This window comes from Corapipo altera, unplaced genomic scaffold (assembly GCF_003945725.1).
Source record: "Corapipo altera isolate COAL_440 unplaced genomic scaffold, ASM394572v1 50, whole genome shotgun sequence".
In the NCBI taxonomy this organism is placed as follows: Eukaryota; Metazoa; Chordata; class Aves; order Passeriformes; family Pipridae; genus Corapipo; species Corapipo altera.
Window position 1 is genome coordinate 12,398,230 of NW_020884889.1, and position 27,888 is coordinate 12,426,117.

The following is a 27,888-nucleotide window of genomic DNA, read 5'->3' on the forward strand; positions in this document are numbered from 1 at the left end:
AAGAATGCCTTACTAGTATGGGAAAGCAAAACCAGGCAACACCAGCAATGGGTTGTTGTGTCACAAGAGCAAGAGCCACCACCTAGGCATGAAACCAACACTTGCACTCTAAGACAGACCACCCAAGGCACCCCAGCGAGGAAGATTCACCTTCACGCTCAGCTTTAAGTGTGTGACTTGGCTCAGCAACTGCAGGAAGTTGGTTTAACTGGGCAGCTCTCATCTGTCATCACACAAACTAGAGAACTGTGTATTTTAGGTCAGACTGAAAAGCACATTTTCCACGTAAAGAAAAAACTCCAGAAATAATTTTAATATAAAATGTTTTTATTGTTTTTGAAAACATTTAAAAAACAATTTTTGAGCACTTTCAATAAAAAAAATAACTGAAATGCTACTGCAATATTCAACTACTGTAGTTTCAGCAGTACAACAGACAACAAAACACTGGGGAAGAGGGGAGAAACTGGATTTCCTGCACTAAATGAAAATGTGGAACAGGGCTTTTTCTTTCCTTACGGTGCAGTAAATAAAGCACAGTATAGTACAAGACTATTATATGAACCTCAGATGCACTGCACAAGAAACGCTTTCCTTCTTTTCAGTTCAGAAGTCAGTGCTTATTGCAATTATTTGCAAATTATTTACTTCATGAATTCTTATCATGATAAAATGATGCAAAAATGTTTTTTCAACACCAGAACAATAAAAAATAATCCAAGAAAGGAACATATTCAACAATAACTAAGCTGAATTAGTTAACATAAAAAAGTAAATAACTTGTGAATAACTATGCTCACCTGGTTAACACTGAACCAGCTTCAATACAGCAAAAGAATAAAAAAAATAAAAGTGGTTACAGGAATATATCTAGTACTGTACAAGATTAAGTCATTAACACTCATGCACGTTTTGTGATCATGTATTAACATGGTGAAGCAAACTAAACTTAATTTTTCCTGCTGCAATATTCTCATGTAAGAGAATCAAAAATAGAAATATCTCATTGAGATCAATGCACATTGCTACATAAGACAATTTCACCTGTCACTTTTAATGACATTTTGCCTTTTAATAATGAAACACATTAAAAAGTTTTTTTTTTTTGTTTTGCCTTTTTTTTTTTAATCTGTGGGCCGTATTTGTTGCATTTATCCTAAGGAATGTGCCTGCCACAGGTTCAACAGAATTTTAGTGCAATATATGAACCCAGAAAGTTTGCTGGACTAACCAAGCAACCAAATTTAAAGTGTTTGCTGCAATACTGTACACAGGGTACAAATTCACTAGTTTGTATACTTTAGCAAAAACTGCTATCAAAATAATTTATTTCTCATGTTAGTAGGAAGCCAATAATGTAAACAAGGGGTCAGAACTGTCTCAAATTCTTAGTTTTGGAGTATCTGACAAAGACAGGCTTCCATTTGTTAGAATCACAGAATTTTCCTTTGGGTATTGCATACTTTGGTGTGCAGTAGTGCTCTGTCTCAATGTATTGTAAAGAACTAACTAGCACTAAGTACAGGGACCTAACATTAATTATAACACCAACACACAAACATCTCTAGAATGATACATACCAATGTACAAAGCTGTGCCTGTGCCTTGGATTTTACTTGAAACAATTCTTATAGAATTTAATACTTTTTAAACTAAACATATTTTTGCTTTAAACCCACTGATTATAGAGTATTTCTGCTAATTAAGTCATGTTAGGCCCAATGTAACGCTCGTATTTAAAAATAATTTTAAACACACTTTTAAAAACCTTTGGTGATGGCTGCATAATTTAGAACGCATCAGCTTTAAATCTCCTCTTGCTTTTCTGAGAAATCTTTGTTAAAAAAAAAAACTAGTAGTTGGGCAAAACCCTACTTCCCCCAGGCCCACCTCAGTCTCAGTGTGAGGGAGCCGAGGTGGGGCTGAGCACACGGCTGAGCAGCACCCGTGCAGCTTCTCCCCACAGCTTCTCCCCACAGCGCAGGGCTCGGGTCACGGAATCACAGAATCTGCTGAGCTGGAAGGGACCCTCCCCCCTCCATCAGAGTAGGTTTCACCTATTCACAGTAGTGCTGGCACTTCACACAGGGTCAGGAAACAGAAACAAAATGGTGCTGAGTGTCTCTCAGACCCATCCTCTCAACCAGGGAGAGAGGATGTTCAGCACATCTCCGGCAAAAGGCCATGGGCGGGTCCAGGACTCGAGCCCTGCCTTCAGCAACTTCAGTCTACATCAAAAATGGTTCAAGTCTTACTGACAGACACCTGGCAGGGTAACAAGCAGAAGGCTACCATGCAGCTTTTAGTCTCCTCCCCATTTCTTTAACAAAACTTAAAAGAGTCACTTGGTCTTAAAGCAACACACACTGTCACACATCCCTGCACTTCCAGGAAGGATCGGAACTCTCCAAGCTTGTTTCCGATGAAGTGGCAAAACTTGTGATACAAGCACAGTGAAATCAGGCCCTCAATAAGGTGCTATAGCTTGGCACAACTGTTTGTCCCTGCAGAAGAGGCCACAGACTGGTGATGAACTGGGGCAAGAGCAAGAGCACCTCCAGTGCCAATGCAGCAGCACAAGTTGAATCAGCACCACCAAAAAATCTGACCAGTACTGGGATCTCGAGTCATTCACAAAAACTGAAGAAACAGAAGACCACCAAGACACTTATAGGAAAACACTAATCACATGAAAAATATGAACATCATTCCCTTAAGGAAATCTATGGTGGGGTTACTGAACCTCCCCTTCACAAATTCATGATCACTCATTCAAAGTAATGCAAATGAGGAAAATTTTTCCTGCTCAGTTTTCTGCTTAAGGGGTGGTATTGTGGCATACCCAGTGCACCACTTCTTTTGTAAAAACTTGCCTCTGCAAGTCCTCTTTCTAGCATCAGGGCCATGGCTGGTTAAGTACCTCTCTCTTTTGATCATTTGAGATCCATGCCATGCTGATAAAATAAAAGGTCTTTTTTGGTTCAAGTGAACTAGTGAGGCAGAAGTCTAATTCTCATTTTCCAGAGGGGCAGCTAAGGACTTAAAAAAAAATTTAGATTCACCAACCCTGTCAAATTACTTTTGAAAATGGAGTTCAGGCTTTTAAAACAGTAAGCACTTTTAAAAGAAGTTTTACCAAAAGAAAAAACACGTCTTACTGTGTATCTGTAAAGTGCCTGGCAGTATTATGGCTCTGTATGAAATATTTTTAGATCAACCACATTTTCTAATATTTTAATAATCTTTTGTTTGAGAGAGAGTGAGCAAGAAGGACAGAAAGGCTCAACCTACTGAAACACAGAGAAAATAACATCTTCCTACACCCTCCACTAGGTGACAAAAGAGCAAACGTGAATAAACCAATCTTTAAAAACAATATTTTAATGAGCTCCAGCAGCTCTTTATTTAAAAAAAATGAGGGAAAATATGTTCCTTCTCTAGCATTGATAAACAGTACCTATCACTTTAAAATAGGGTGTTATGCCTAGATTAAATCTCAGTGCTTAAAATCTTTTTGCACGAATTTTACCTAATATAAAAACACTGATGTAAGAACAAAAATATCAAGTATGTAATGGATATTAATGGATAAAATAACTACATAGATTTATTTCTCTTAAATAAAAAGATTTAGTGCATCTTTCTTTTTCCTTGATCATCCCCGTTAGCTTTCCCCATCTCTGTGTTTTACAAGAGATGCCAATGGCACCAGTGCTACAGAGATTTCCCACAGTTCACCACTGAGCAGTGCTCCAGACAGCTACACAATGATGAGGCACCTGCAAGTCACCTGGTCCACTTGTACCCACTCCCCACCCCTACCTACCTGCAGGCACCCTGCATTTCAAACCTGAACACAAAGGTCAGTAAGGATCATCTACTAAGAAGTAACAACCAGTACAAGGTATGGAAAGCCTACTAAAGAGCTCGACTTCAAACCCTCCCAGAGCATCAACCATAGCTGTCATCGCTGGCTGGCCATTAACCACTTCTTTATTTGCTAAAACGAGAAATGTTGAATGGGAAACACTGTAAAGTTCAAATTTTAATACTGGCTCTTTGATAGCCCATCACCTTCAGAGATTTGTTTAAAATTGGTAAGACTGCCTTTTCCTTGCTGAAGAATGAGCAACAGGTACAGCAAACTTTTTTTAAAAATGCCATAATACATAGCAAGTGTTTCTGCTGCGGGAGGCACTTCCATTAAGACAAATACAATACGTCTGTCTTTTAGATACAGTGTGCTACATACATATTATAAAACAAGATTAACCCAACATTTCAACAGCAGGATGATCCTTACTCTCCATCCACTCAAAACCTGATGCAGTCATTGAGTTAATGGATTCATTGCAGATTTGTTGAAACAAGGGGTCATTTTTTAATTCCTCCAGTGTAGCATCATCGTCTTGTCCCTGCTGACGACCTGGATCAAACAGTAGATTTGTGTCTAAAGTGTTCAGATCGTTAATGCTGCCTGAGAGCTCGGAAGACAACCTGATGTCGCTGGGAAAGACAGATGCAACGTTATTGAGATCTGATGCCACCTGATTCACCAGCTGCTGGTTTGTTGGCAGACTGTCCTCCCCTAAAAGGTCTTTTACAGTGCTGCTAAAATCTAATTGCTGCTCTCCGATGTCTGATTGTGCTTGGTTATCTCCAGAAGAAAAACTGATCTGATCGGTGCTGCTGTTTTTTGTGAGGTAATTTGGTGTTTGGAATTCATAAACTGAAGTGCTGGAATTGATCATACTTTGTGGGTTGGCACTAGGAAAAGCGGCGGATGTCTCCAAAATCTGAGTGAGATTCATCCTGGCTGTGTAATTTGAGGGCATGTTGTTCATTCCCAAACCTCTCACTGCATCATCGCTATCAGAATCAAGTTTGTTTAACAACACATTTGTTATTTTTTTAGTGTTTGTTTGTTTCTGAAGAGACGGGAAGGCCGTCTGCATCATCACAGTCAAGGGGACTGACTGGCTTCTCTGTGCTATGTTATTGGCACTGGTGTCTGCATGGATATTAGCAAATACATTGTGAACTTCAGGAGTTACTGGACTTCCAAAGGGTGTCATATTAGAGCGTGGTATATTTGACACGGGATAAACAGTGCTCCCACTGAGATTGCGCTGGCGATGGACAGCAGGGCTCACGCTCCGGCACCTCAGGCTGTTGTTGAGAGAGGAACCGGTTCCTTTGTTGTCCAAGGGAGCAGGCACAGCAAAGCCCTCCTGCTTAGTAGTGCTGCTGACAGGGGCTGCCTGGTGCTGCACAGGTGACACCGGAGTCACGCGGCCGAAGTGAGTGTCGTGGTGGCGCGGCTGGGACTGGTAGGACTGGCCGGGGACGGCGAAGGCGTGAGGTTTCCTGAAGCGATCTTCCACCAGCTCCTGGTAGCTCGTGAGGATGCCGTGGTTTGCAACCGAGGAATTGCTCACACCACTGTAGCCGTTGTTCATCCACTCCAGCTTGGTTTTGTCGGGATGGGTCGCCATAGGCCGCTGCATTGGCTTCACGGGACTGCTTGATATAATGCTGGCATCGTGGTAAGCCATGCTGGAGCTGATGGGAGTAAATGCAAATGGGTTTCGGCATTCCACAGGACTGGGAGGGACACTGCTGCTGCAGTTTGAGTGTGGTGTGCCAATGGGCGTGTGCCGGCTGCTCCCTAGAGCACTGTCCACGGGAGTCGTCTGAGCCAGCCTCGAACAAGGGCTCTCTCTCGACATGTTCTGAGATCCAGCAATCATTTCAGAGGTGGGTGTTGGAGTCGGAGTGGGGGTGGGAGTGGGGGTGGGTGTGGGTGTGGGAGTGTGAATTGGAGTGCTGTTGTTGTGGATCGAATGGTAAAAGTGCGTGCTGCTTGGGTGAGATGACACGGGAGCTCCTTGAGCTGCAGTCTGACTCTGAATTGCCATTCCTAGACAACCACCATAAGGATGGGAATTATTCATGGACATTTGCTCCTCCATGAGCACCAGCTCCTCCACAATGCTGTCCTGGGTAAGGTCATCATCAAATGAAAAGAAGTTTTCATTTGATTGAGGGACTGTATGCTCAAACTCTTTCAGCTCAGACTGCAGAGGTAACTGATTTGAAGACTGTGCTTGTATTTGACTCAAGGAGTCCTGGATCTGGCTCTGTAGCTGTTGGCTGTACACATCCTGCTGTATCCCTTCGCAGTGCACCGGCTCCCACGCAGATTCCTGCAAGTCACTGGAGCCAGAGTGCCCAGCCATAGTCATAACACTGATATCTTGCTGCTGATCACAATTCACAGATGCAAAGTCAGAGGTTTTGGTGATATGGTGCCATGTATTTGGGTTAAAGCTGCCATCAGATTTTGAATCATTTTCTATGATAAATAAGTTTCCTTCCAATTTTACTTTTATATCTGGAGATGATGCTGATGCAAGCTGCTGTTCTAAAGTAGGATCACTCGTATTTAAACTGGTGCTCAAAGAAAGGTCTGTTGCTAAGCTGGCTGCAGCTGCAGAAGCTACAGGTACTGTCATGGGTACCGTGCTGGGGACTTGAGCAAGTGTTGCTGTACTGTCACTGTTAGCTAATGATCCAACCTTCAGAGCCTTCTTAACACTGTTTGCTTTTTGACTCTCCACAGCATTACCAGCTGAAAACTGCTCCACTAGTGGTTTCTTTACAGGTGGTACCTGGGAATCCTGAACTGTGGAAGGTTGTCTCTTTCTTGGACTTTTAGTGCATGTTTTATCTTTAATCGTAGACTCACCAGAAGGAGGTGAACTGATGCTGGTGCTGGACAAGTTTTGACTGGCAACTGTGAGCTTAAGAGTGCTTTGATTATTGCCTGCTGAAGAAACTGGTGTGATCTCATTAGACTGTGTTTTATATTTGGTCCCTGCTTCTTCAGCTCCCTGATCACAGCCCTTACCTGGTTTTGCCTCCATGACATCATCAGTTGAAACCTTCAAGGCTGCAACCTCAAAATTAATTAGCTGTGCAGGAGGCAGGTCAGGGGTTGCCTTTATGGATTTAGACACATCAGAACTCTCTTGGCCCTGTACTGAGTTCTCATCCAGCAATGCTTCCGGTTCCATTTTGATCTTGACTGCAGGCGCAGCTACAACAGTACTAGGCTTGGATCCTGGAGACTGAAGTGAAACCACAGACCCATTTTTGATCTGAGGACCAGTCCTCCCTTCTTCCGCTGCTCCCGCACTACTGCTGACCGAAGGCGTCTGTTTGACGGGCACGCTGCTGCTGCTCGGGGCGAGAGATATTGCTGTCATTTTCACCACGTTTAAGGAATTCACGTGTGGAGCTGGCACAACAGTCTTGATTGGGCTACTGGTGAAGAGCACCGTGGTGGGAGAGCGGATGGTGAGAGCACTGGTGTTTGCTGGCTTCGGTAAGATCTGCGGGTAGCGATGCCGGGCAGAGCGGTCCCCGACGGGGCTGGCGGGAACGTTCTGGGGAGTCTTTGGTGGCTGCTTGACTGATTGCATGTGCTGAGTGACCACCTGAACGTTGAGCGGCAGGACCTTGCTATCAGACGATCCCATAGGACTTGGAGACGTCACCAACTGCCTGGTCCTTGGCACCTGGGCAGAGAGAAAAAGAACAGGTGTGGCATTGAAGCAGCAAGTCCCCAAAGCCCACGGACCACCTCGGCCCCAAGCATTTCAAAGGTGAAGGACCACACAGCTCAATACACCAAAGCCAGTGAATGTCAGTTTGAAACAAAGTAAGCTCTTCTACTATGTACAAGACAATTTCTACTTGTCTGCCTAAGGACTGGTAGATATGTAACCTCTATTTTTAAGGCACAGGGCACTGGTCTACACACTACTCTGCACTTCTGCTAATGAAATGGTCATTCTCATAAAATCCTTCACCATGTGGGACAAAAAGACAGACATACAAAGGCTAAAGAGGAAAGGATGTGTTCAAAACACTACTCATTGTTAAGGTTTCAAAAGTGAGTTAAATACAAACTATCAGGCAGAAAAACTGGCTTACCTGTGGAAATCAACAGCACAGTGAACATCTTAAAAACAACCAAGCTCCCCCCACTGCCCAGCCCAGTTTTGTATGGCCGAAAGACAAAAATGTTCCATACTACAGACATTCACTCAAAAATAAAATTGTAGCTGTCAATAAATGCAGTGGGTCAATGAAAGGCAATTTAGATTCCATATTAAGACCTCAGTGACTCACACAACTGGTGTCAGCTCTCTCATCTGGTTAAACTTCATCTCAGGGCTAGCTTAAATCCCCCTGTCACAATAACTTCAAAGACAAACTTGGCCTTTGCTATGCAATCACAATTCTGATGCCTCCATATGAATCCTGTGACTCATGTGTATAACACAGCCAGGACAGAGAAGCATCGAGGGACCCAAGCCTTTGAACAGAAACTGTTCTTCTAGCCCTCTGACACCACTGAGTTACTGTCAGTGTACAACCTTTTCATCAGGTGGTTTCTCTAGAGAATTGCTGGAGAGCATTACCGGAATGGGGCTGGGGACAGCTGCCACAACAATGCCAATAGGTGGAGGAGACAGGATGGCAGGACTTCCATTAGATATACTGGTCACACCGTTGGTTGTGGCACCTTCAGTTTTCTTTGCTGGAGACTCTCCTGGCAAAGGAGACTGCAGTTTCTGTTCCTGCTGCTTCTTCTGGATCTTACGCTGCAGCTGCTGCTTGGCATCAACAGGAGATGGCAGAGTTTTCACTTGTGGTTGAAAGGAATTACTTTCAGCAGTAGGTATAAAAGCTGAGGGCTGGGGGATCCCTTTTATTCCTGAATAGAAAAGAAGAAGGATGAATTATAACCAAACATACCCTGTCTGCTGTGTTGCCACTTCTGTATTTAACAACACAGAATACATGGCAGGCACCTCCACAACCTTTCTGGGAACATCTCCTCCATAAGGTACTCCCACCCACTTTGTGCTCAAATCTATTCAGTGTTTCAGTTTACTTCCACATTTGTGGCAAAGTCTGTTAGACAAACTGGGCATTAGCTGCTAAAATACTAAAGTACTGGCCTCTTGTTTCTAGTAATCCCAAATGGCAACTTTTGTGTCAGCAAAATCTCAACCCAGTGCACTTCACTAAACTGGCAGCAGAGGGCGGCGGGTACGTTTCAGATAAATCTTTAAAATCCATTATCTGCTGTGGTTTTGTTTTGTTACCTGTGTCTAAGGCAGGCATTAAATACAATGCATCTAATATCAGAATGGATCAAAACCTCTGTGTGGTCAGGGATAGTGGTGAAAGAAGGGCAAGAAGAGAAGTGTCCAGGGAAAAAAGGAAAAAAGAGAAGAAGGGAAAATTGAAAGAACTATGGAAATTAGAATGGGAGAACATTTTTTTCTGGAGAAATTACTTTGCTGATTACAAGCAAGCAAGTGGTGGTTCCAGGGAGAAAAACAGTACAGCTGGTACTAGTTTCTCTTACAAAATCACATCACAATTATCATCTCTGTTATTAAGAGTCAAGAGGAATAGCATGCTCTTTCAATGACCAAATAACCTTGCTGAACTGCCCCTCTAAAAATTCTTTAACATTGTTTCATTTACACTTTGAGGTTATACAGTTTTAAAATACCTCCTAATTATAAATTAATCAGCATCATTTTACTACGTTACTAATTTTACTAATGCTAATCCCAAGTATTTGGTTTTAGATGCTCAGCACATGCTTAGGAACTGTGATCTGAACACATTTTGCTTGATAGGCCTAGGCAGTACTTCCCAGAGGCAAGTCTGGGGGCATGCTGTGCCCCTGCATTTCCCTCCTCATCCTTTATTTCTGTAAATTACTTCATCCACAGCCACCAAAACACACTTAAGATGATTAGGTGACTCATTCTGAGCATGCAGAAGCAAACAAACCACACACACAAAAAAAAAATCTGCTCTTGACAAAAAATTAAGACAGACAATTGTTTCCAAATTAGGGCAAGGTATCAGACAGAAACACAGCTACACCAGCAGTCTGTCTACAAACCAGCACTGCAGCAGCACCAAACTCCTGATCTAGCCGAGTACATAAATTCAGCAAGTACTCACACGCCCCAAAGTGCTTTAAAAGACCAGGTTCCTCATGGGAGAAATGGGAAAATCACAGACTAAACCTGAGACTGCTGCTGATTTTCACATCTTTACCCAGAGTACCAGCACGTAATTTGCAGCAATGTGACCAAAATCACATAACTGCATGCTCAATGCTCAGTCATGTTTAAAGTTTGCCCTGAAGAGAAGTCCCTCCTCAAACCAAGATGTTTCTACTATTAATAGAAAGATCCCTCATCTCAACAATTGAGCATTATCTCATTACCTGCTGGTGCCCCTGCCATTACTGTTAAAGCTGCCATGGACTTGGTACCGATATAGTGACTTTTTACAAGGAAACGAGCCAGTTCCAAGACTGTGTCAAAAGGCTGGCTCAGCACTTTCTGGGCCCATTCACAAACAAGCCGGCAGGCTGCAGAGATGACTTCCTCATCAGCACTTTGCAGCTGCCCAGATGGCTCTGCTCCATCCAACTAAAACAAACAAACAAAGGAGGAAAGGTTACTTTGATTATTAAGGGTCATTGAGGCACAAAACCAAAAACAGAGCAAACAATTATCAGAATCACACAAAAAGTTAAGTATGTTCACGGTTTTTCATGAAGTGGAGAGAATGAGATCACATCAATGTAATACAAAATTAAATTAGTGTTAAATCTAGTGGTTGTTTCCAAAGACATCAGATGGAGCTGACATCTCTGGAAGAAACCGCAAACGGAGTCCCAATATCTGGACCACCAACAGTTGATGCTCCTTGTATCCAGAGTCTTGTCAACTCAGCAGTCACTGCTACCCAGGATCTGCTTCTTTCACTGGGATATCTCTTCTCTAGCATTGACTTGAAAAAAATAAAAAAACCCCAGTAAAACCAAAACAGAATCATATCTTATGGGTGGCAACACTGTGGAAGTCTGCTTCACCTCTAAATTAGTTTAATAGCACTGTAATTCATTACAAACTTTACAGAAAAAACAGCAAACAATGATTCAGAATAGAAGGATCATAAAGAAAAATCTTAAAAAGCTGCACAGCTCTTCACTTTGTTTTGAAAACATCAGAAAGAAAAACAGTGTAATAAATGTTAATTTTCAGAAATATATGTCTATATATATAAAAAGAAGCAAATATGTATCATACCCCATCTCCAGTCTTATGAAAGTCAAGGTTGGGCAGTGTTGGCATATGCACAAAAGCCTTCTTCCTCAGTCCACTGTAGCAATATGTGAACAACAATTAAGGTTTAAATTGTGTCCTTATTAACTGGGGGATGAGAGGGAAGGGCAGTAATTTCTCTGATAACTCTCATAAGCTTTATAAGCAAACTCAACACAGAACTAAGAATTACTGTCACTAACATGGTCTCACAGCCAGAATCAAAAGCCTGTCAGTGGCTGTGTTTTGGGCAGGTCCTTGGGTTTCTCCATCTGTGCAGAGGTGCTGAGTATGATGAATTGCACCTGATCACACAGAAACACGACTAAACCAGGCCAAGCAGTTTCAGTTAGCTACTCAGTATTCAAATCATTAACATAAATTTGGACTGAGCTCTCTTCCTAAAACAAGATGGGAGAATGAATTTCCAAAAGTTAATCACTATTAAAATACACGGTCCCAAATTTAGGATCTATTTTATTTCCTTCTCCTAAGGGACTTCCACATGAAGTTCCCCATGACAAGGATAAAGTGTTTGATGAGGGCATGCCTTTCTAAGATTTCACACAATGTTTGAGGCACTCTCTCCCCATGATAATTTTTCTTCTGTAAAAATATGAATACAAAGACCCAGACTGATCCCATCAAATCAGTACACAAAAATACACTCCCTCCATTCTTTGTACTCACTTGTTTATAGGTCTAAATATCAAATCAGCCTTTTTCTAACTCTCCACAGAATTACTCTGGGAGTTCACATATGGTGTCCCTTCTCTGTGACACACAAATCCTTTTCAGAATCACTAATTTTTCACATTCTGTAAATATGTTTGTATTTCTCCTTCCTAGACCATGGAGTTTGCATTTGCTTACATTAACCTGGATGGACCATGATTACAGTAAAAGAAATGGAAGGAGCCTGGGTATTACAGTAAGTGTGAGACAAGGTCATATTTTAATCATTCTATATTAGAAACTTAGGAAACAGAACTTAAAGAGATCCCTTGGGTCAAGCTACAATTACATCATATGATTTCTCCCTTAACACTTCTCTAGCTCTATCCAGAACATGACTACTAAGTTTCGGATTCCACTGCTTGATAATCTAACACTGTATTTTAGGAAACAGTTTAACTGACACACATCTTCTCCATTTACTACAACATGGAAGGTTTTCTTCCTCTACAGAAGACAAGTAACTCTGGGTTGCCCACTAGCATTGAATTCTCTCTATAAGAACATGCTTCAAGTGAGACCTGGCAAAGGGCAGTATTGCAGCACATCCCTACCATCACTGTTAGTTCCTTGGAGTGGTTTTTAATTAGAGCCTACAAGCACCTCAATGCCTTTTAGTCTCTTCATGCTCTCCCTCCCCTGCTTTACTGCAGTGGCTTTGCCTGCCCAGCACGTCAGGACCCAGCACGAGCTGACCCTGGGGAATGCAGCAGGTATTATATTACTGCATGAGGGCTTCTAAGGACTCTCAAGGGAAGGTGTAATTCTCATCTTGGAAAAGACAAAATTGGTGCTGATGAAAAAACTGCTTTGAAAATCACTAACATTTCTGGTTCCTTTATTCCAATCTCTCTCTTTGCACTAAATTATAAAACTTCTTTGATTCCTCGCTGCTGTGACAACTGAGCGTCAGAACCTAAATTTAAGTACTTGTTTCCAAAGTTATATCTTGCAACACAACACTGCCACAATTAATAATTTTTAAAGAACGTTGGAAAAAGTGTCTGCATTTTTTATTTAACATTACTTCCACATTTAGCTGGTAGTTAAGCCATAACGACAGATGTTCCCCAGGCAAGTGCAGAACAAGTCACTGAGAAGTGTTCTAGCAAAGGATATTTTGATTTGCCTCTTGTGCCTAGACGACGGGCCTTCATGTTTGGAAAGACATTTTTCATGATCTTTCCAAAGTCAGCAGCGCTTAATGGGTGGTAGCCAAGATTGTCACAATAGCTCCTGCAACAAAGAGAAAGAAAGCGTGAATGGAATCAAAGTTAATACAAGGGGCCAGCCTACATGCTAGACCCCATCAAAGGTTTTCAAAAGAGAACACTTATACCCATCCATAGTCAGAACCACATTTAACATTAATGAAGCTATCCACAACGAATTGAGTGCATTAAAAATGTATAAACAAGAGCTATTAATACCATAGTTTTTGCCTTGTTCTCTACTGAGTTCAAAGACAAGTCATGTGGAGACATAACAAGCACTGGCATTATCTAGAGCACAGTTAAGATTTACTCCACAACTTAGTTTGAAGCATCTGTTTCAGTTCACTTATTTTAGGACATAATAGAAACAGAGATGCTGTTCTAGCAAGAAGCACAGCTTGAGTATAGTAAGGCCTGAAGTCCTGCAAGAATATTTGAAAAGCAGCAGTTAAATGCAAGTGCAGATATGTCAGTGTCCAGAGAAAGATTCTGCCCATACAACCTCAATTAATTAGACCTTAAGAGAACTACATTTAAACCAGACTTTCCCAGGGAACCAGTTTCACCTTTATAGATGTAACACAAGCATGTACTGAGGACCTAGTCCTCCTACCTCTGTACCACTACTGAACTATGACAATGTTTGATTACAGACAACCCTATATAACAGTCCTTATACTAACAGAGATTCCAACTGCTGCTGCCAATGAAGATCATCATGTGGCTCAGAATACCACCTGATGATAAAGGGGAATAAAGAAACAAAAGGTAATTATTTTGCCAAGTTTACTTATTCCAGTAAAATGAGTTTATCTGCCTTCAGTTCTAAAAAATAGTAGAAGGAATTTTGTTTCGACATCTGAGACATTTAAAAAATATGTCCATGAGGCAGACAACAAAAATCGTTGATTTTGCTGCAAAAGGTGAATGTTCTGGAAAACCATAAACCTATAAAGCAAAAGAGGAAACCATGAACTGCCCTGGAAGGTTTACCTGCACCCCAAGGGCTTGAGGCTGCACAAAGACAGGAACGCCCTGCGCTGTGGCACAGACATTGATGTGCTCTGGCCTAAACCGCACCGTTAAAGCCTTCCCAGCCACAGAGCCAGCACCAGACAGCAATGACCTCCTTTCCCATGAGAAGTCCTACCAGCAATACACAGAAACAACCTGCCTCTAAAAAGAAGAGGTGACTGCACACGATCCACTGTGGGTATCAGCAGGAGTGCAGAAAAACAATGACTTCATACCCCACAGTTGCCTGCTATAATCAGGTACACACACGCAAACAAACCTCTGGAAGGTCAGGCAGACAAAGAAAAAGCAGCAGTCTGAAACAGATGCTTCATCCCCAGCATCACCCAGTAACAATCTGCATCCAAGTAGGCCAGTCAAAATGTCTTCTCTGCAAGCTGTAGCTCTATAGAAAGCTGTATGTATTTCTTGAGATACTTCCACTGCATTTACTTTCTGCAAAAATGCTAGTTATTACAGAGCAAGTATCTGGTGCTTTTACCCTGGCTGTATGTTGGTATCCTCCCCTTGAAAAGCACCACCACAGATGTAATGATTGTGATGATGATAAACAGGAACATTTATGCTCTTTGGTTCTGACACCCCCTGCAGAGCCTGTGTGCACCCAGCCACCCCAGTAACCAGGGCCAGTGTCCAAACCAGGACACGTTGCCTACAACACAGTCAGGCATCAGTCTAGTTTCTATATGGGACATCAAGAAGCTTCATATCCAATTTATATACCAACACATTTCATTTCAACATATGTCAGTCACAGAAGCTGGATTCTGAATATGCCCCTTTGAAGTTATTACAAAGGAATTCTTCTCCCGCCTCACTGTACCCTCTTAGGAATCAGATGTTGATTTATGTGTAATAAATAGATCTCTGTGCGCTTTTTGTCCCTTGCATCTTGCCAGGCCTCAGTGGATTTAAACTCTACTCTGAAAATTCCTAAAAGGTGGGTCTTTGTTGCTCACTGATGCTGATTACAAGACTTTAAGTCTCAACTAGCATGCAAAGGAGGGCTCTCCGAATTTCTCTGCCAGGGTCAGCAGAATCTTTGACTGAAACTCAACAATGTCAGCAAAATAAATTAAAAAAAACCAAAAAACAACCCAGCAAAACAACAGGATTAGGGACCTACCAATCTATCAACTTCAAAGTTAAAATTACTGCCTCTCTTGGAGAAAATAAATAAATAAAATAGGAATACAATTATCTGCTCCTCAAGTCTAGCACATCTGGTGTAAGACAATCACTTGCTAGCAGCAAAAACAGTTACACGGTTCCCTCGTATCCATACTGGCAGCTCCTGCGAGCTTGTGATTTCTGAGCTATCAGTATTATCCTGGAATTTCAGTTTCCAGACAGATCATCCCACATGGCCCCTCCCCCTCCTGGCTTGGCCGAGAACCCTCCATGTCCATCTGTGGTCTCTCATTGACTTGACAACATAAACCAGGAGTCTCTCCCCTGGAGCTCTTCTCTCTGCTCCTTGCACTCTTGGCACATGGCTGAGCCCAGGAGCTGTCTCGCTGTTGGAAGGGTGGGTGGGAAACAGACGGGGGGGAGGGAAGGTCTACACAGAGACAGGAATGACAACGGACACGCGGTCGCTTTGTTCCTTTGTACAGAGATCCCCTACACAATAACCAGAAAAGGCTTTTTATTTTTTTTGTAAGATCTATGAATTGAATGTACTCCAGACCTAAAAAACACTAGAAGTGCACCTGAATTAAACCATGAAAAAAAAAATTAACCCAAAAGCTAATGAAGATGGTCAGGTTATGCAGCCCAGCTTACAGTTTCCTGGGCAGAAAAAACCATCATGAATAGCAAATGATAAAAAACCTACAGAATGAAACAAATGTTTTGGTTTATCCACTCTAACCAAAACAACTGCTCCCCCAAAAGAAACCAAGAACCTTAGGAAGAGGTAGGCTCTCATTAAGCTGACGAACAATGCTGGCACAGAAATGAGTCCTAATAATCAGGTAGGATGGAAACCAAATGTCTGAAAACCAACAGAGAAATGAAATTGCAGGTCAGACTCCCGAGAGTGGGGGGCAGAGGTGGGAACAACTGCTTTAGTTAAAGTTTGATTGGTTTTCAAAGGAATATATAGGTAGTTGCTTATGACCTAAGACTAGACTTTGCAACACAAGAGAGCCCATCCTGTTCCTATCAGGGAATTTTATATAAAAACACTGGATAAGCACTATCAAACAATATTAGTATGTACCTTGTGTCCTTTAGGTGCTTAGTAGACATGGTATTCCTATACCTACTGCCCTCTTCTGTGTTAGCTTCTGAACATTCCTCTAAGTTGCTGGTTAATATTCCTAACACTTAGTGTACATAATCTATGCATCAGGTGGCATCAAGTGGCCCAGCAGCCAGTAAAGCAAGGATTAATGATTTACAGACTAAAGGAAAGAGATACGGGATGACTCCAAGACCTCCTAATCCATATTAAGCGTATCAAGTGAATCTTCAGGGCACCAAACTTAAATATGAATGACTTTCTTCCCTTGCGTCACAGCAGCAGAAGCAAGATAAGAGGACTCCAGTGTTTACTGAAGGCTCAACAAATCGTTTTATGGGCAAATAGGGATTTTGCCTGCATAAATACTGCAGGACTGCACTTGGACTTGAAATCTTAAATCTCTAAACTCTAAAGCCAAATCTACACCTGGCTGCGTCCAGAAGGGTGTTTACTAATAGGGACAAGATATCCAAGTAAAACTGACTGACAAGAAAACATTGAAAGGATGTGATGGGAAGCAGCGTCCATTCACTGCAGGCTAGATAACATGTTAGGCAGCTCCCCTTGAGCTCCCATACTTTCCAGCCTGTATTCCTCCCTCCCAGAGGAAGCTGGCAGAAGGATTGTGTGTGCCCAACAGAAATACAGCTTCCTGCAGGTCACTGTATTCTGTCAGTGCAAGTGGCATCAGCACCAACAAGAGGTGAACCAGCTCTCATCTACCTCCTTTCTGAAATTCAGCTGCAAGCTCTCAGCCTCCTCAAGTGCTACTGCCTTATATTAATGATGGATTTTCAATTTATTTTATCCCTTTCAAAAGAAAGATGAATCCATTCACTTTTATCCAGTTGGAGACATGAATTCACAATTCAACTGAAGAGTAACTAAGCAGAAAGAGGAGTCACTGTGTTGAATAAGCTTAGTGAGAACAGGCTACTGAGACATGGAAGAGCTGAAAACACTCAACATCTGCCAACAGTGGACTTGGGCGGAGTGCAAGCTTCTGATTCTCCCTCTTCACAGAAAAAAACCCATGAAAGGTGATGCAGAAGGCCAGTAGTTTTGCAAGATTTATTTTGACCAAAATTTACAGCAGGACTGGAGATGCTGGTATGATGCAGCATCTTCTGAAGCCTTGCACTTTTGATTTATGCATGCAGAGTGCATAAGCTTGCTCACTGTGAGCTCATGCAACATCCATCTCTGCACATAGAAGACAGAAATTGTAACCTGTTAATATAATGGAATAAGGTTTGAGGTCCTAACACCCTTAGGTAAAGAAAAATTACTTATAACTAACTCTTATGTATTTATATGCCTGTTCCCTACATCCCACTCAAAGACTGCTTTTCCTTTGGTGTGCAAGAATAGCTCATGAAAATATTCAAAGAAACTGAATGTTTTAAAAACAGAACAGAAGCTTTCAAAGGAGAACAGATTCCAAACATTTGATATTTTCCTGAATATTTGCTTACCACCCTTATTTTGTTAGGGGGAAAAAAAAAAATACAATATACAAATACTAGGATGCAGCTACATACAAAGCCATCCAAATTTCACACTCCACAATCTGTAGATGATGATTTTTCCGGGCATCTGCAGCTTGGCACAGCAAGGAAGCCAAGCAGATTTGTTGCTGAAGCAGGCCATAAATTATTTAATAAGAAATATATTTAAGAATAACGCTCCCATCTCTCTCTCTCCCGCACAGCAGCTGCCGCTGTTGCCGTGTCTGCGCGAGCGGCTGCTGCTCCGGGATTGGCCATCCCGGCACGTCGGTGCCATTGGCTGCACTTCCCGGCTGCGTCACCGCTCCAGTCCATGGCAAGATCTCAGAAATAGGTGTGTGCATGTTTATCAACCCCAGGCAAGCGAATGCCATCATGCTTCAGCTCAATCAGGGGAAAAACACTTGAGCAGAGAGAGTTAATTAAAAGGAGGTATTTGCAGAAGGCAGCCCTGCAATAACAATTACTACGGGGTGAGTCCTGTAGGCACTTAGGAGGTGAAGGGACTCAGCTCGCTGCAAATTACTGTAATCGTTCAGATTATGGAAATATTCATACTAGATCATAAATCTGTTATTCATCTTCAGGCAACTGGGTTGAGGATGATTATTTTTTCCCCCTCCCCCGTGGGGTATGTTCTGTAAATGAATTCAAATCCAACTTTCATCAGACAGCTCCCTCTCCCTTGCTTCTAATCGCTTTCTCATTACATGGTAGCTTTGAGACTTGACAACACAGACTCACAGTGGCCTTGGTTACTGGTTTCATACATATTCAGATACATTGTGCCTCTGTAGAAATCAGGTTTGCTGCAGGAAGGTCCAATATTTATGCATTATTCTGGAAAGAAAGGTGTAATGGGCAAGACCGTGTGTGCAAAATAGCTGCATTTCCAGAGGGAACGATTCAGCCCCTCATCCTTGTTAAGGTAGTCAGGTATGTATGTAAACACAGGCAGACCAAAATGTATTGTAAGATAGTAACTGATGCCTTTTTCCTGTGCTGCTCTGTGCACAAAACAAAACCAATATTCATACAGATATTTACTTGCTAAGAAGTACTTGTACCTTTCCTTCAGTAAATACAATGCACAATTTAAACAGCACAGCCTCATCTCCAGTGGCAGAAGCAATGACCACAGTTTGCCCCACTGCAGCTCCGTGTTCTCAGGCACAGCAGCGTGGAACACCAGGCCCTGGCCGTGTTACACCCGTGGGGGACCTGCAGGGTCAGTGCCACAGAACACTCTACGCTTGCTAAAAAGCCATATGTGTGGATCCAGTCCGGGAGCACTCACTTGTATTCATCATAAACCTCCTGCTTGGGAAGGGACGTCTCGGGGTGCTCTTCCAGGGTGTTCCGTATCCACGAGAAGGCGTGCATCTGCTGGGCACGGCTGGATGACATGGAGATCTGATCACTGGGAAAGTAGAAGCAGTGCTGGTGAAGATTCTATAGTTCCTCCTCAGTTACAAGACTTAATAACTGTCTGCCTACACAGGTGGAGACACACCAGAGACAACAAGGGCCAGCACCTCACACATTCAGCTATTTCTTGAGCCATGGGCAGCAGTTATCCCCTTTCATCCATGATTTAAGAAGAGACTCTACACTCCAATTCTTGACTGACACACAGATATGAGTACACAGTGGCAGGCAAGGGTTCTACTTCCTCTAAGCTTTTGCCCACTTAGTTTGCCAGCTGCCCTTTGGAAACATCCAGCTTTCCAAGCAGATACTCAGAGTGCTTCCTGTAGGCACTTGCCTGCCTATAACCACCCTACTGGGAACATATGCTAATTTTGTGATGCTGTGATCTGCAAGTTAGTTTTCTAGACCTTCCTTTAGTCAAACAAATGTTACCAGAAATACCACTAGTTTATTCTTTCACCCCCCATGACATTTGTGTTGCTATTTCATCACTTCACACATAAATAGCGAAGGAACAATTACACTTGGGCTGTGAAACACTTTCTGTGATGACTCTTGCATTTTAGGAGATTCATATTTACAAGCTATTCATGCAACAAAGATTTTAAAGTTTAAAAAACCCACAACTAATTTTCAGGAAGAGTCCTTAATGTTTAATAAAGCTGCTTCTGCTACCAGCCACATGATGTGAATGATTCCTCAGCAGTTAAGTGCCACAGGAAGTAAAGCCAGTTTTCAGTACTAGCTGATCACATTTACACTCACACACATACCTTTTGTCTCCATTGTTGGGACCCGAAGGCAGCTGAAGGTAGAGGTAGAGTTTCTCTAGGTCTGTAAACTTCTCAACTTCTTGCTAGATAACAAAGGTGGTTTGGTTTGCAAAATACGGGGGGGGGGGGGGGGGGGGAGGGAAGAAGAAGAAAAAGCAAACAATAAGAGTTGAGCTAAACAGCTAAAAACTGTCATCTGACAATGTATTCCTAAATAATACAATTTGAAACAAGAAAATATTAACTTAAGCGAAAGAATGTGACTGAGCACTCTGGGACTAGAAACATGATTTCCTATTTTAAATACACTTGTTACGATTACAAGATTCACATGCAACAAAAGCAGAATCTGGAAAAATGTCAAAAACAGATCACTTCTGCAATCAGACACAAAACATGAAAACTTTGTCTTCTCCAAGCACACATGAAGCACCTCTGAACATCCAGCAGCACAACCAGCTGTGCTGTAACAACACAGGATGTCAGCCCTGATCCTGCGATCCACTATACATGTTAACAGTTAAGTGCCACATGTTAACAGTTAAGTGCCACAGACTTCAGCAAAGACATTTTAAAACCTATCTATGTACATATTGTATTTTTTTGTTGCCTTTGGGAATCAGTTTATGAATCAGTTTATGAACTTGTTACTGCAGACAAACCATTTTGTTACACGAATCTCAGCGATGTCAGACTCCTCCAGCTGAGGATCAGACACCAGAGGGAGTTTTACCTGGTGTTTGCAAACAGTGATTGCTACACACGAGCTAGGTTTTGATCACCTGAAACCAGCTACATGGACTTAGAATATCAGGAAAATCAGTTGTGGTAATGTGCTCAGGCCTGCTCAGCAGCAGCAGTGCGAGTAAAGCCATGCAACCAGGAGCAGAGGGGTTCTCCTTCAGGAAGATGTTGCAGAAGGAGTGCTTGAGGTGGGGTACCATCAGTATGGAGTCAGAGACTCACAGGATTCCCTTTTAAATCAGAATGCAGCTTTTAGATTACTGTTAATTCTCTTTTTCTTTACTGGTGTCTTACTGCCAATGTAACCTTTTCCAAAAGGAAGAGGAGAGGAATCAACAGGCAGTGAGGTCTGATTGTTTACTTCAGCAATGAGCAGAATGAAGAGTGAGGAAGTTAAAAACCTGAACTTCACTTCAAACTGGGGCTCCCTCCCCAACCCAGTCATGTCCAGATGCACCTCACTTCAGCTGGCACAGAACTGACAGCAGGACCAGAAAGAAATGAACTCTGACTTCCCCTCCACTGACTTTGCACTCAGTGCACAGGTCCCCTCCCCGTCCCCAGACTTTAGGCAAGGACCAGTAGGACATGCTGTCCAGGGAAGGGTCTGGGAGAGTCCAAGGGCTGGATAATCCCTGCCAGCTAAACCCACCACAGAACTGGGCCACCAACGATGGAGAGACATTCTCAGAGCCAAGACAAACATTTCCAGCAGCACACAGGTAACAGACACTGGATTTGTTGCTTTCATAAGCAGCAAACCACAACATTTGGTTGGATTTTTTTTCCTCTGACAAACTTCTGAAATTTGCTGACACTGACTTCTGTGTGGCTCTACAGCAGCTTACACAGCAGTGGTGCTCAGACCACCAAATATCCAGAGAGGTATTTCTTAATAATGAGTGCATTTTGTCAAATTCTCTGTTCTTCCTTTCCTGCATGAATCACAGCATTTGAACTGGCGGGTTTTCCTTTAGCAAACCCATTACTGAAAATACCAATGTTCTTCAAAGAAGTTACAGCAAATTAACCATTTTTGAGGAGACTGAAATTTAACCACTACAAGAAAATTTGTACTTCTTTATTAGACATCCCCTCGTTCAAGGAATTTAGCTCTTTTTGTTTGAAATGGCAAAGGCCCAATCAGCACACCAAAGGACCCGGTTAGGGTGGGATTACCTTGCACAGTAAGCACTAATCTATGAGATAAAAGCATCCCATGCAAAACAAAAAACCCCTGATGACTCTGACACCGAAGCAGAAGACAAACTCTCTCTTCCAAATCTAACGTGCCAGCGTGCAGAATAAAACGTGAAGTTTTAAGAAAAATATTAAACCTTTCATCAAAATACACTCAGTGCCCACTGGAGTTGAAGCAACTTCTGACACAGCAGGATGAAGGGGCTGCGGGGAAGGGCCCTGTCTGAGCCGCTCTGCTACACAGGCCCTGCTTGTCAACCCCCCAAATTCAAGAAAAACAAAACAACAAAAAAACCCAACATATGAGTAAAGAAAAAATTTGACTGGGACTATGTTAGCAGAACCTTTTCCAAAGGATGCCAGTGAGCCAGCCACTCTCAACAGCAAGACTCCATCCCTACAGCTGAGGCAGCTGAGGATTAGGGCTTCCTCACATCCTCAGCAGAGGCAGCTGGACAGTGATGTTATCTCACTGTTTGCACCCAAACTCACTCCTGCCCGTGCACTTCCCTAGGCAGCACTTTTGGCACAACTCCTCCACCTTCCAGCAATGGCTGCAGGGAAGCCCTGGGAAGGCAGGACCTCCTCAGAGCAGGAGAGTTAACAGGAGTCACAGGCAGTTCACAGAGGTAAATCCTACCTGGGTGGTAATTAGATAAACCTAAGCTTATTAGATGAGACTGAATCTATTTAGAGAAAATCATCTTAAAACTGAAGAAGTGGCAGCGAAGAGATACAGTGCGACAGTCAGTGCAAGTAGATTCAGGAAGACTGCATTTTGTTTAGTTTAAAGATTTGTTAAACATTGTTTTTGTTTAGTCTGTTTTCTCTAAACATTTCTAAAACCCTCAAAACCTGGTTTACAGTCTCAGTAAGTACAGTCTCTTTCTTCTTCAGTCTCAGCTGTCATTCACTAGTTCTCAGGGCTGAAGGTCTGGTGAATTCAGTAAAAATTGCAATTACTGTTACTGTGACTGTTCAAAGCATGAAAACTTTCAATTTTTTTAATGCAATCAGCATCACAGAATTTGGGGAAATGGAGGAACATTTCAGCTGGCCTAGTAACTACTGACCAAGAAGAAAAAGATTCATTCATTCTCAGTTTTTCTTTGTGCTAATTTGGATACACATGGAAAGAAATAAAAAGAAACAGGAACATAAAACATACTATAAATTCCCAACCCCCAAATAGGTCAATAGTGTGGAAAAAATAGGTCATTAGAGTGGAAGAGAGTCACAGCATCAAAAGGAAGACTGTGATGCTGGCATCATTTTGGACAAATTCCCCTTTGTGCAGCCTGTTAAAGCTTATGCTACTGTTGTTCTAAAAACCATACAGCGACTACAATGTCTGGGGAATCCTTTTCTGCTACTTAAAAGGATCTGAATAAAAATCCTGCTTGAAGTTTCTTGACCTTGATTGACTGGTTCTATCAAATCAGATGAAGACTGCCTAATTCTCCAAAGGCTATTTATAAATCATATTTCTTGAAGCTACATTAGAGACATGCATAAGCATGTAAACTGCTTGCAGGACTGAGGTGGAAAGCCAGCACAAAGCATTGCCTCTGGTACTCCTGCTCTTCACTCATTGCCTTTATCTTCTGTAACCAGAACCATAGAAAACAAAGGAAGATGTAATGAAGATGGGGAGCAAGCAGTGTTCATACTTATTTTCATCACTTGGCTTCAATTTAGCCAAAAATCTATCAAGTACTCAAAATATCTGAGTGAACTTACATTGTGAGGTAGAAAAACTAAGGACAAAGAATTAGGAACCTCAAGTCACAGCTATGTAAAGACTTTCAGTAACATATAAGGGAGCAGAAATCTCTGATATTTCTGTTTTGACAGTTACCAAATATAGACAGTTCACTACAGAAATGCACAAAATAAGCAACAAACAAATTAAACCAGAGATCAGTGGCCACAGAGATCTGCTCCAAATGGATCTGTCCTTTTGCTGCCTAAGACAGACACAGAACGAGATTCTCATAGAAACAGATGCAACTTTTTCAAGCATTTTGATTAAGCAGCTGTGATATAAACCAAGATGGCCAAAATGTTGTGGGGTTGGGTAGTTTTTAAACAAAAATAGCAGGTTTTGATATCTGGTTCCACTCTGGGAGACACTGATTAAACACTGCAAAGTTTTCACAGCACAAAGATCTGTTCAACACAGAGTGTGGTTAAAGACTGTGTCATAGGAACCATGAGTTTATTCATGTTTCTGCTTGAACCAGAGAACCTAGAGATTTGAACACAGTCCCCAGAATCACAAATCTTTCAGGTTTCCTGACCTTGGTGGATTGGTTCTCTCTGCTCATCTACTGTCAGGTCACAAACATTAGTCAGGTTTCATCTTAAAGTTACCAACAGGGATTGCCATAGGGTATGTGCTTTTTCTGGATTGTTTACAGAACAAAATACCTAGTTAGGCCAAACTTTAAATAAGATAGAGGAAGAATATCCTAATGAACAATCAGAAGAGCTGCAACTTCTGTAATGTATACAGTGAAAACGTCATTCAAATTTGAACTATTTCCAATTTCCACAATGAAAGCAGAATTACAGGTTATTTCTGTCCTCAAATTCTGATGAAGGGGGGCTGAAGGTCAGGGGCACTCTGCAAGCTTTGTGCAAGACTACTAGTTTAGTGAGCATGGACTGCTCTTAATATTTCTTTCCATATTTTGAGTATTTATAGATAACTATAATCAAAGTAAAAAAGGCTGTGCCAATGGCAATGTAACCTGTACCAACTGGCAGAGTGGTCCTAAAACTTGTCATACTTCAGCAGAGCAAACATCTATTATTTAACAACCAGACCTAAAAATAGCAAAGCAGTCAAGCAATCATCTCTCCACTTTATGAATAGAGAAATAAGAAGCAAAGCTTAAGTAAGTTGCTCAAGGTCAGATGGTTTGTTGGAAATATCATCAAGACAGATATATAATAATACAGTAATACTGGAAACAGAACCTATTATTCTAGAAAGCAGTTAATAAATACATTTGATGTGCTTTATCTGAACAGAAGCAGGAGCATATTTCAGGGGCTAAACATTCCAAACAAGCCCTAAAAGCACATGGCAGCTTTGTTGTGACAGTGGCCAAGCACAGCTGCCAAAGCTTCACAGAGCTTCTGCCTGTCTCCTGTAGGGCCCAACAGACAAGTGGCACCTCCCCTGCGGCAGGACTGACACCCTCTCACACCTCACACACTGCTGCTGCTCCAGACATCAGCAGCTCTGGTTTTTATGGCCATTGATCCATCATTCTCACCAGCACTGATCTCTTCTCAGAGGATTAAGGAAAGAAACCTTGACTGTCTTGCTGAGTGATTATATGGAGGATACCATTTTAAAAATCAGGTTCAAAAGTTCATTTAGTATGTGGCTACAAATATAACAAGTGAAGTCATAAGAGAATCTACTGCTAGACATGTTTACTACAGTTAAAAAGATGTTATAATGAATTTTTAATGACTGTTTACACCACAATTCTTGCTAATTATCTTTTTTTGGATTGCACAGTATACAATGATTTTCTTATGATCTTCCAGAAAATGACAGTGTGTCAGAATGTAAGTGGTGCAGTATCACATGGAAGAGGCAGATAACTCTGGACTCTTGCATGAGCAATTGCAGTCCCAGTGCCCTTACAGTGGCTGCTTTCCACAGTCCTCTGCTACTGGAGACCTCCACAACAGACTACTGCCATCACCTCCTCTGCTTCTTCTTCCCATTTCTCTCTTTCTCACTGAACTGTGTTGAACTAGGCAGCCCTAAACATTTGTGTGTGGCTCTGCACGCTGTGGCTGTGACTGGTGCTACCAAAGAGTCATTCAGAGCTATAAAGCCATGGCCTTTCAGTTTAATGTGCTGTCAGATTCTGCCTTGCAGCTCGCAGCTTTCCAACAGCACATAAAACCACAGAACCCATTTTGCCACAATTCAGCTTAATTTTGATTCATTTCCTCAAACTATTCTGATCTTGGATTTTTCTTTTTTAAACTACCTGAACAGCATTAAATCTACCTTTGCTAACCTAGAGTGGCTTTTCCACTGTTGACACGACTCCTCTGAACTCATCAGCAGGACAGACAAGGAGGCATCTGGAACAAAAAATTAGACCATCAGGACACTGCTGCTCTGTTCCAGGTCAAGCCATGGAGACTGCTTTGCATCCAAGACTTCTTTGTCAATCCAGTGGGTGAGACCTGACCTTCGTACAAACTGATAATCCCTACCTCAGTACACAAAGTCCATCTGCAGAATTTAATGCAAAAATAGTACTAGTTTAATTCAATTTTCTTAAAATGGATTTCCAAAAGTAGATGACTGGTTAACCTCCTACTTCTTTACTCCCTTTTCCAATGATACTTAGAAACACCTACCCCAACTCCCATTTTTTCGCCACAGAAATATCTGGTGTTAAGAGTTTTACAGGTGCAATTTTGCAATTTGCCCTTTTGCCACTGAAGACTCACATAAAAAACAGTGAAGACCTTAACACACTTGCTTTGTATCCACAAACATCAATGAGGAATAAAGTGGACAAAAATGTCATTTTGCATTGCTATTTCAGTTGGGTGAACATTTAAAAAGAGGTAAAATGGGGTCCCAAGTTTTTTTGCAATACAACACAGCTTTAAGCCTCATACAACAACAAATTAAGATATTTTAAGGCAAGAGAATCCAGTGCCATTTGAATTAGCCTTTGATAATGTGACTCTAAGGAGTACCCTTAGTCAGCTCAGCCATACAGCTGGACAGATTCTATTTGATAGAGTCCAGATAGTTGTCTGTGTCATCCTTTTATCTTACCCACTGGTACTTCTGGATGAAATGCTGAAGGTAGAAAGTCAAGATAAGCACTCCCAGTTTTAAGATTTATGAACTCAAGACTCTGATTTAAAGAAACTCCCAACCTGCTCGCTATTAAAAACAAACAAAACCTCTTTCTGAGTTAGTACTCCCCTGAAATAATCTCTTATCGCTGCCTAGATCTTGTTATTTTAATGCACAAAGGAAGACAATGTTTTTGCATTTCAAAGGCTTTTCCCTCTTCAAAAAATGATCTCTCTGTCCTAAGCAGTACAGCAGAGCTAACAGGACCTGTAGTGTTGCACATTTCTGGGAAGGTATGCAACTTTTGAGGTTAGCAAGACTTTAAAGAAAACCAAAACCAAACCGACCAAAAATCTGATGATTTTTACAGACCAGGAAAAAAACGTGACATTTGTCTGCCAGGTTTTGTGCAAATATGCACTTCAATCTAGTTCCTTCCTTAAAATGTAATGCCAGCCATGAATTAGCTGTTCCAAGGAAACAACAATAAAAGCAATTATCATTGTCATTAAAGGTCTAAAGAGCAGTGGAACTTGAAGGCACAATAAGCTTCTTGCATAGTCTGATCTGGGCAATACATAATCCTCCATTTAATAAAATCATGCTTACAGAAACAGTCACCCTTCCGTGCCATACCACCTATACTGACAGTTCTACAAAGGGTAATCACAGCCACTTGCTGCTGGAAACAGGAGGTCAATATTCCATGGAAAACAAACATCAAACCCACAACATGTATTTTTTTTTGCAATGGCAACTAACTGTGATTGCATTTAGTGTCAGTACCTGAAAGCACTGCTAAGGAAAGGCTTCATAATAGCTGTTAGTCTCTAGAGCCACCTATTTTAGTCTTGCAGTTTATTAAATATTGAAAACTATTCTGGAGTTGTACTTACCAAAATGCAGTCCACTTTAGATTGTACAGTTTTGCTAGA

General features: G+C 41.8%; 1 protein-coding gene across 2 annotated transcripts; it reads right to left on the reverse strand.

Annotated features, from left to right (window-relative positions):
- Nucleotides 1–306: 306 nt before the first annotated feature.
- RFX7 (regulatory factor X7) lies at nucleotides 307–27,888 on the reverse strand. 2 transcript variants are annotated; one of them, XM_027644433.1, is made up of 8 exons: nucleotides 27,850–27,888; nucleotides 20,158–20,240; nucleotides 19,251–19,373; nucleotides 13,068–13,184; nucleotides 11,199–11,283; nucleotides 10,328–10,535; nucleotides 8,490–8,785; nucleotides 307–7,580 (listed from the first exon to the last, which is right to left on the reverse strand). In XM_027644433.1, the coding sequence occupies exons 3-8, from the start codon at nucleotides 19,358–19,360 to the stop codon at nucleotides 4,269–4,271; spliced, it is 4,128 nt and encodes a 1,375-aa protein (XP_027500234.1). In that variant the 5' UTR covers nucleotides 19,361–19,373; nucleotides 20,158–20,240; nucleotides 27,850–27,888; the 3' UTR covers nucleotides 307–4,268. The 2 variants fall into 2 exon arrangements, with proteins under 2 accessions (XP_027500234.1, XP_027500233.1); XM_027644432.1 differs by lacking the exon at nucleotides 27,850–27,888 and adding an exon at nucleotides 26,141–26,174.

Excerpts from the sequence above, each read along its gene's own strand:
- RFX7 (XM_027644433.1), bottom strand. The coding sequence starts at position 19,360 with ATGTCATCCAGCCGTGCCCAGCAGATGCACGCCTTCTCGTGGATACGG. Across the intron at positions 13,185-19,250 it reads GAGGTTTATGATGAATACAA|GAGCTATTGTGACAATCTTG; the intron begins GTGAGTGCTCCC and ends TCTTTGTTGCAG. Across the intron at positions 7,581-8,489 it reads CTGTCCCCAGCCCCATTCCG|GTGCCAAGGACCAGGCAGTT; the intron begins GTAATGCTCTCC and ends CTCTCTGCCCAG.